Genomic DNA, 9,503 nt, shown 5'->3' with positions numbered 1-9,503 from the left:
TTGTCAAAGCGAACATGTATACTGTGTGTAGCCCAATTCAAGGAACCGAAAAGAAAACGTCCAGAACAACTGGTCTGGTAACGCTGAGGGTCATGGGTTAAAAAGTTGAACATGGGTATGCATGCCAGTACGCGCGCATTACTATTCATACATTAACAATGGGTGCGTTCGATTAGCTTACACGTGTAAGTCAAACTTGCACGAGAGCGTTCGTTTAGCCATCACGTGATGTTCGTGACTGCCCTGGTGTCAGCCACCACTACCCCATCTGGCGAGCGGGTCTCTGGAGGCTGCCTGAGTGTAATGACGTCACGGATGGACTGTTCGAGCATGAACTTACATGATGGAACGTGGCGGGGACTTGACCTTTTTCCCAGAATGCCTTGGAAAACACACTGCAGCGTTCGATTAGCCTCATTTCGAGGCTTCCCTTGTTGGAACACTGGTGTATTAAGGGAAGCTAATCGAACGCAACCAGTGCTTGGCAGTGCGCTTATACGCGTTCGCGCGATACGCACACAACAATACGCATGTGTGTGAGCGGAATAAAGTTTCCTGAGATTTCCAGGAGAAGCTGAGCAAATGGACCCGACTGTGTTCGAGACCGGGGCCGTTTTCCAATACTCGACTTGGGATCCGTCTCAGGCTTCAACTGTTTTGTACTTCTTGACTTTGAGGTTATAAGCGCAGTAGTAAGTCTGGTAGTGCCACAAAACATCAATTAAGGTGCAAAAGAACCAAACATTACAGTACTTCAATTTGAGTTAAACGCTTCAGGCCCACAGAGGATTGGTTTCCTACGCGAAGCCTGAGACGGAGACGAAGTTGAGTATTGGAAAACGGCCCAGGATTCTGTTGGATAGGAACACCCTCGTCTGTAGATCCATCGCATCGTACAGTGCCACCCGCGCAGGTCGGCAAGGAACACACGACACCAAAACAGTCCAGGCAGTGCTCCAGTGCAACCCAGGTTAGTGAACTTCCCAAGAGCCTATCTCTTCTTTTCCATTGAGAATGTTCGTCTTCTCACATACAGCGTCTAGCCATGATAATAATAACGACGCTTTACACATAGTATGGGCGATTCACAATAGTGCGCCACCAAGAGTTTGCGACGCGTTGGCCAATCACAACGCACGGAATTCGTCGACCGTTTCCAAACGCGCACTGGGTCGACAGATTTCGAGCATTGTGATTGCCCAACGCGTTGCAAACTCTTGGTGGCGCACTATTGTGAAACGCCCGCATTAACCCAGTAACAGATCAGTAAACATGTTCAGTACAACACAAAATATTTCTGGAGCCATTTAAACAAGTATAGTACCGTAACAAATGACTACCAAAGAAACTACACCAGCTGCAGCACTACCTGAGGGTGGTTTAACGAGGGTTCCTTCGGAAACGATGCAGCTTCGATGACAAACTAATTCGGTGTTTTACCAAACAATTGCAGATGGCGGGATTACAAAAGGTGAACAGGTTTGATAGTGACCAATACAGTGTTGTTTCCGGACTAGCGCCTAACTGTCACTTGAATGAACCCTCACCGTTACGTGAAGGCTATGTGCGCTACGGTTACTGCGATTATAACACGATCCAGCCTCTTCACGAGTCATCCGAGAGGCGATTACTGGTCTGGTCCACAGGTGAGAGATCTCAAGTCTACAGTTGCTATGATAGCTGCTAATCTCAGTTGAAATTGGTAACAGGGTATTTGAACGTGCATATCACACACTGCGTATGTCGACCTTTCTCTTGCCACCCTCCAAGCCATAAAGCCATAAGTTTTGCACAACAGTAAACCATGGCCGACCAGCTTTACGGCGGGAAGTAAGAAAATTATTTTTTTACTAAATCGCTGAAGACATTTCACACAGCAATTCAAGTACAATGAATATGACAAATCAATGATTGCTTAAAGAAAATTCCCTTCTTTAGCACAAATGGAACAAAATGCGCCACTTTGAGGCTATAGCTGCGTGCTGTCATCCAAAGACAGACATTCTTCGAATTTCGGCGGTCAGTGTTTGCAAACAGAAAAGTTTATAAATTGAAACTCGCACAGCGCCCCCAACGATTGAATGTTCACGCGCCGGGTCCGTCGCCGAAACATCAATGTTCCCTTTTACAATGCAGCAAAGTGCCTTGAACAAAACTGCGTGCTTTCAGAAGAGGTGCAAAGTTCATTATGCGTAACCCCAAGAATATTCGGAGTGATTACGAATTCAGCTTGCGCAAAATGCAAAACTAGCATCGGAAATGACGGAGAAATACTTCAAAGTTCTCATAATCGGCGACCCGAGAACGGGCAAGACAAGTTTTATGAGACGCTACGTTGGCCACCAATTCACCGACAACTACATCGAAACCCAAGGATGTGAGTATGGATATTCTGCACTTTAAGGAAACGATTGCAGGTCCAGGAAACCTTGGCCTTGGCCCAGCGTCCCCCGTCCCCAGCCCCCCCCCCCCCCAGTTTTCAAGCTTCCCGCCCTTGCCTCATTACTTTTTTCAAAACCATGCTCTTTTCGGGGACACTGCTCATTTCCGTCTAAAAAAGAAACTAAACGTTTAGATTTCTTTGCGAAAAGTTTCAAGCTACCTATAATTTCGATCTAACTCACGGTGTTTTAAAGAATCCGTATTTATCTGGCACCGCAAAATTCCTTGCTAAACATCTTGGCATAACAGCGATGGCTGATCGAGAGCTGACTCCGGAGCATCTTCAAAAGTTACAAAAGGAAAAGGACCAAGCAAAAGCATGCATATGAACCACAAAAAAATCCAATCAAAGAATGCTGAACAAATATTCTATCCAGGTTTTCTTCTAAATTGCAAATAATGATGTGGGTTCAATGTCAAACAGTTACACAGTTGATGCCTTCGGCAACGAACATGGACACAGTCTATACTTGCGTTGCATGTGAATACTTTTTAATCATTTTGAAACTCTTAATTTTCTTCGATCCAGGCGACTTTGGTCTTAAGAGGATTCGGAGGTCTCCCACGGAATTAGTGGGACTCCACATATGGGATATTGCAGGTATGAGTTCGTTCTTACGTGAAGTGGGCCAGAGTTATGCTGCCTCGTCTGCTGAAATTTCTGAGGGTTCAAAATTTCAACACGAAAACTTGTATACGGCATAAATAGTGTCTTCCCCGATCTATATTACAACATACCCTTACCCCCCGGAAATGTTTGGATATTTGTTTAGAAAGTTTTAGAAAGTAAATTGTAGATACACTTAACTCTAGAAGGATTTCATACAGTGTGTATAATTATTGAAGAATTAAAGAGGCATAAAAGTGACTGGTGACTGCCCCCCTCTCAGGTATGCCCCGCCCTTTCTGACAGCCAACAGTTAGTTTTTGCTTGCACGTCAATGGATTCGTGTGAAATCTAACCTTCGACAAAGATCTCACTTTAAAAAAATCAGGAAAGAAAAAAAAAAAACAAGTGGGCTGGTTTAAAATTTTGCCCAACGATGGTCAAAACATAAACAGCCTAAATTTCTGTGAAATTCCTCTCATAATTGCTGAAATTTTACAAACCAAATGATATTTAGCACATTGCCTTTTCACAGTGTTGGTTCGACAGCAAACATGATCCTGAAGACTTGCTTCAGGCTACTATAGGCTTACAAAGTTTGTAACTGAAACAATAGTATGCCTTGCAATAACAAGGGAAATGATATACCCACGCTAAACCGTGGTCGCATCCGTCACAATACTTTGCTACTTCCTTCATCACCATGTTTTCAAACTACATTTATCAGTGGATCTTGTTCAAACAAGCAGTGTCAGGTTGTGAATGCCAGTTGACTGAATAATAAATAGTGGTCGAGTAGTGATTTCTAGGAAATATACTCGGTGTCGACCTTTACTTCAAGTCGACTTTGCCCCGGCAAATTTTACGGTGTAAGCGCAGTTCCTGGGCGTCCTCAGTATTTTTCCCGGGCAAAGCACTTTTCCAGGGAGGGACAAAGCCTCATCAGCTACGAACTGGTAGACAAGATTGACAATGGAAATGGGCCATTTTTTATATTTCTTTTATAGTAACTCAGTGACTTTCATTCCATTTCATCTATTTCTCGTTTCCGTCGCATTTCTTTCTTTCTGTTTTTTTTCTTTTCATTTTTTTCTTTTCCGGGGAGAGCGCCCTTCCCCCCGTGACGCCCAATGGTACAGTCAAGCACAAAGCAGTTATAAAAACACAAAAAAGACAATACTCTCTGTTAAAAAACTTGGTTTTGTCGAAGGATACGAAATTTTATGATCGAAGTGCTAAAACTAAACTGAAATGCTGGTCATGTATGTCAATCGGAGCATACAGAGTGATTTCGGACCTTCAAAGTTTTACTTGCTGATCAACGTGTTGTTTTTCTTTTAAACAGCCGAAATAAACGAAGGAAGTCCGGACGTCTGCCTGCCTTGATGAAAGGGGGGGGGGCTTCCAGCGAAGGGTCCCGGGTTACACAGTCTTGAAGCCCTTTCCATTTAGGAATCTGTCATAAAGCCGTAGGGCTACGGCTGGACGTACTTATACGTTCATAAATCGGGGGAGCCAGCTGCTATAGCGGCTCGCTGCATTAATTTTCCCATAGACGCGTGTATCGTTTCCACCCGTAGCCAGGTTAAATCGGATGTGGCCAGTGAGCATGCGTAAAACAGTGTGAAAGTACTGGTATGGCTGCTACCAACAGCGTCTCAAACTCTTCCATTTTGCTTGGTAGTCTCATCCCTGATCATAGAGTTAGATATAATATCCAACCATGTGTTCGATCCATCTTTCTGAACGAAATCATTTACTTTGCTACTGGTAATATGCACACTGTTAATTTTCAATCCTCCCTTGCTACTGATGGTTTAAACACTCAAAATCCGGACTATAGCTGGAACTAGGAGCGTATAAACCAGGTTGCAATTTGCATACTTGAGTAGCTAGGGGACTTATAAGTGGATAGAAGGGGCCATGGTCTCCTCAAAGGAGCCAAAAGTGAATATTTTTTTATCGAATAATGTGAGAAAAGTGATTTGGAGGTCTATTTTATTCCCCTTGCTTTCAAAAGGACGCATATAAAACGTTCCAAAATGTATACCCCAAGAAAGGCCATAAAGGGTCATATTAAAGAATCCAGGAGCCTCAGGGGAGCCTCAGTGGATCTCGTCATGCTTAAAAGAACGCAAAACCTCTTGTCTATTCCCAAAGTTCTGAAAGGAGGTAAGTATTGCATTATGTAGGGGCCTCCAATGGGCGTACTATCTTCCCGCCCAATACCGGGCTGTCCTTGCCCGGACACCACGTCGACTTTGTTCACGGGGAAGCCATTTTTTATCGCGTTCATATTTAGTGTAATCTGGTAAATGGGATGGTTCCTGATTATTTTGGTTTACAAAAAAAATTTTCAGATTTTTTTTTAAATATGGCTTGAAATATTTTAATATAATTTATTTATATTTATTTATTTGTAATAAATTTTACATCCAAGACAGGTAGACAGATTTCATGCGTTGTGATTTGTCAACGCGTTGCAAAGTCTTGGAGGCGCTCTGTTGTGAATCGTCTGTATTTTTGTATTTGCAATTGTAGTAAATATTACTTACCGTGTCGAATAATTTGCTTAGACGTTACATGTATGTCGTTCTTCAGGCCAAGATGCGTTCCGGCATCTCACCAGGGTCTTTTATCGCTCAGCCTCGGCGGCTGTGGTTATGTTCGACCTGACCTCACGGAGGTCCTTCGAACACGTCAAGGAATGGAAGCAAGATTTAGACGCCAAGGTCGCTATGCCCGACGGTAGTCCTGTTCCCTGCCTTCTTCTCGGTAATAAGGTACGAGAGCGAAAAAATTCTCCTGTGGCAGATAGACTTTCTCATTGTCCGAAACAAATTCCATGAAGTTGATGAACTCAATTAGGCCTACTGCATATCAAGACAAGTTCGAGAGACGACAGGGGTTATGCATAGTTGAACTAACGTCGCCCGAACGATGTAGCGGATGGACCAATCTAATTCAAGATTTTGAACCAGGGCTATTGCATCGCTGGTTATGCAAGTAGTAGGACCGAAAAGTAGCTGCAATCACTAATAACAAAATATGACTGACTATAGGTTCACCGTCCTTTGCGTGTTGACACTGTCTTGCGCATGCTCACTGTCGATACCCTGTGGTCGAACCACAGTGTGCGTTCGAACCTGTTGAATGGTGAAGAGTAACCATCGCCAGTACAATGAAAATGCGCCCTCCATCATAAATGGAACAATTGGTCCTTGAAAAAAAACTCCTTTGATGGCGACGCCCACGACTGCAAGGCTGGGGGCAGATTTGGGCCATTACAGAACTTAGCACCCAAGGGAAAATCTATAAATCCAGTGACACAGCTCTCGTGCTTTTTTCAGTCGGACCTAGACCAATACGTTGTTACTGACGAAGAGATTACACTGATGTCCCAAGACCTGAATTTCGTGGGCTGGAGTAAAATATCTGTCAAAGACTACGTTAACATCGACCAACCAATGCTGTAAGTATGCAACTCGGAATGCAAAGCGCAGATGCAAAAAAGATAATACTATAACTAATACATCCTTTGCAAAACCGGACAAAATGATCGAACGGGACGGAGAGTTATTTCCCCGTATCAATTTCTGAAAGCAAGAATTTTGAAAGTGGCGTAAGCACGAGGGCGCACGAGGCATATCCCCCCCCCGGTGCCCGCTTACTCGTGCCCCGCCCCCCGGAAATTTGAAAGTGCGAAATGAAAAAAGGATCTGCACAGCGCATTTCGTTATAGATTTGCCCCTGAAAACTTCTTAAAAACTAAAACACCAAGAAGAAACAAACAAGCAAATGTCTTTATTTTGATGTCAGCTTTTAAAAACACAAAGATTTCATTTAAAGTCACTGACATGATAGTTTTGCATGAGCTACTGGTATAATAAACGACTGTTACTTATACCTGTCGTCTAATTGTTGCCTATAGTATTTCAAAAATGACATGCTTGTAAAGGATAAAAAGAATCAAAAACAAAAAAGCCAACAGTATTACTCAAACATTTTTGAAAATTTTAAGTGACGAGTAGAACACAACAGTGGGAATGAACTGAAGCGCTACTTTCAAAGTTAACTCAGTTATTTATACTTGAGGATTTACTTGACGTTTCGTCCCAAACTTACTTTCAACTTCAACATGACGGAACGTTTCAATGCCATATACTGGATGGCTGACAGCATGCATCGGTAAAACCCAGTTGACCTGTTTTAAATGTGATCAAATCAAATTTACTTGCATTATAATTCGTTATCAAGGAGCATTTTATTTCACTTGCCATGAGGACATTACATGAAACGTGAAGACTTCTTTCCCCCTCAGATTTCTCGTTGATGTAATTCTGGCTCGATGTTACCCCACTTTCCAAGCACGAAGGAGGTCAGACCCGGAAGAAATCGACGCACGCGAGTTTGCAGACAGTATTGAATTGTCGCCAAGAAAAGAGGACCGGAAAACCTCGACTTCGTGCTTTTGTTTCTATTAGTTTCATTCAGGAGAAATGTTTCGATTTCGGCTGCGGGTGAGAGAGGACGCAGGAAAGAACTTCAACTGTCACACGACGAGACTGGCATAAAGTGAGATCTTAAAGATTAGAAAGCAGTGCCTTTGGCCGTTTTGAGTCTCTGGAAAGAGATCAGATCAAGTTACAAGTTTTTGCCGTCCGTCGCATGGAAAACCTGCATTTATGGCAAAGTAACTCAAATAAACCGATTTCTAATTGCAGGCAAATTTCAACAGCAAGCTAAAGGAAGCGGCCCCCAAAATAAAATGGTTGCAAAAGGTTGAAACTTTTCATTCAATTTGCCCCATTAATGTTCATCCATCAGCACTTGTTGAAAAGGAAAGCGAAGGATATACATTGTACACCATGGGTCCTAAGGGAAACTTGTGTCATAATAGAGAGCATTTTATAAATGAAAGCACAAAGCAAGACCATCGCAAACAACATAACTAAACAAAAAAAAAACCAACTTAAAATCACTTTTATTTTGCAAAATGTATATGACTACATCAAGAAAACCTCACTGATCTGTGAATTTATTGGTTTTGACAAAGTAGTTTTTTTTATCAGGCTCATGGGCAGGGTATATAGTTATAGTTTCTATATTGGAACGAAAGAGGGCGCTTTGCAACCCTTCAATGACTTCCCTTTGAACTTGAATCACTCATGTGGGCCAACCGATGCCAGGCTTCATCAAATCTAGTGACAAAGTACTGATAACGTCGTTACATGAAATTTTCATGGCCTTTGGGAGAGAAGCAAAGATACATTTGAGGGGCTGTTTTACACCCGTGTTTGATAGGAAATGAAATCGTCCTTTCAAAGTTTCTTTTTTGAATAAGACATGTAGGATAAAGAGCGTATGACCCCGGCCTGTGGTCATCCCCTCTCCATCCGCTAATGAGCGCTGGTTGCAAGAAGGAAAGTCACTCCCCTCCATTGTGTGGGTAGAGATTCCAGAGGTGGGGGATATATCCCCCACTTTTTGACCTTGGGATTACCAGTATAATCATCTCCCACTTTTCAAGTCACTGACTATGCATATCAACGACTACACACTTGCCGGCGTCACGATCTCACCTAAGATGAAGGCCACAGCGAGCTTTTAGCAATCATCCCCCAACATGAAAGAAGAAGTCTCCGCTCATGCTGTATTGTAAAATCGACCCACGAACAACTCAAGTTTGGCCCAATACCTATAATAAATGCCACTGAAGGAGTAAACCAAGCGTATTAAAACTTTACATCAGAGCGACGTAAATTTTGACAGTCAAAACTCAATTATGAACCCCCGCTCACGGAATTGTGCAGCACCACAGCAATGTACTGTTCACAACACATGCAAATGTCACGTGGAAATGTTTTTATTGGAAGGTTTTTGCCCTTCACGCACGTGTGCAAAGGAACTGCAGCACAGTCTGGCATCCGGAATGGAACAGTCTGGGATCCGGATGGAACAGCATGTATGTTGTTTCCCGGGGAGTATCGAGCCTCCAGCTCCATTATAGTCCCTTTGTCTTCAGGATTGAAAACCCATCGAAATGCAGGCATAACAACCTGGCGAAGGTTATAGGAATTTTTCACGAGGGTTCATCCTGCATGTAGAAAAAAATGCTGTTTGCTCCAATAAAGAAAAACGCAAACACCGCTTTACTTGTAGAAAGTATACAATTATGAATTGATGCATGGTAACACTCATGTTCATGATCTGTTTGTGATCTTTTCATCAGGTAGATAGTATCACACATCTTTTTGGGCATTTTATACAGTAAAGATAACATAAAATAAGCATCCACTTATAAGCTTAGACCGACTTCTCCTCCCCTTTTGCAAGAGGGGGTGTCAGTCTCATACTCGACTCCTGGGTTTTGGGGGTCGTTCCTACACTGGGCCTCAGTCTTGTTCCAATCTCAGCAGTAGCCTTGGCATCTTGAGCTTCCAGACGCTGGATT

The 9,503-nt window shown here is 42.9% G+C and overlaps 1 protein-coding gene across 2 annotated transcripts; it reads left to right on the top strand.

Annotated features, from left to right (window-relative positions):
* Positions 1–550: 550 nt before the first annotated feature.
* On the top strand, positions 551–8,090 carry LOC110974059 (ras-related protein Rab-29-like). 2 transcript variants are annotated; one of them, XM_022225384.2, is made up of 6 exons: positions 551–970; positions 1,454–1,646; positions 2,972–3,043; positions 5,651–5,832; positions 6,400–6,521; positions 7,371–8,090. In XM_022225384.2, the coding sequence occupies exons 2-6, from the start codon at positions 1,454–1,456 to the stop codon at positions 7,531–7,533; spliced, it is 732 nt and encodes a 243-aa protein (XP_022081076.1). In that variant the 5' UTR covers positions 551–970; the 3' UTR covers positions 7,534–8,090. The 2 variants fall into 2 exon arrangements, with proteins under 2 accessions (XP_022081076.1, XP_022081077.1); XM_022225385.2 differs by lacking the exons at positions 551–970; positions 1,454–1,646 and adding an exon at positions 2,183–2,377.
* The last annotated feature ends 1,413 nt before the right edge of the window (positions 8,091–9,503 follow it).

The sequence above is a fragment of the Acanthaster planci genome, linkage group LG04 (assembly GCF_054643075.1).
Source record: "Acanthaster planci isolate LZ-2023a linkage group LG04, COTS_SCS, whole genome shotgun sequence".
Classification (NCBI taxonomy): domain Eukaryota; kingdom Metazoa; phylum Echinodermata; class Asteroidea; order Valvatida; family Acanthasteridae; genus Acanthaster; species Acanthaster planci.
This window is presented reverse-complemented; position numbering and strand designations above follow the sequence as displayed.

Bases quoted from the DNA above. Each gene is read 5' to 3' on its own strand.
- LOC110974059 (XM_022225384.2), top strand. From the start codon at position 1,454: ATGGCGGGATTACAAAAGGTGAACAGGTTTGATAGTGACCAATACAGT. The intron at 3,044-5,650 runs GTATGAGTTCGT...GTCGTTCTTCAG, and splicing joins CCACATATGGGATATTGCAG to GCCAAGATGCGTTCCGGCAT. The intron at 6,522-7,370 runs GTAAGTATGCAA...TTTCCCCCTCAG, and splicing joins AACATCGACCAACCAATGCT to ATTTCTCGTTGATGTAATTC.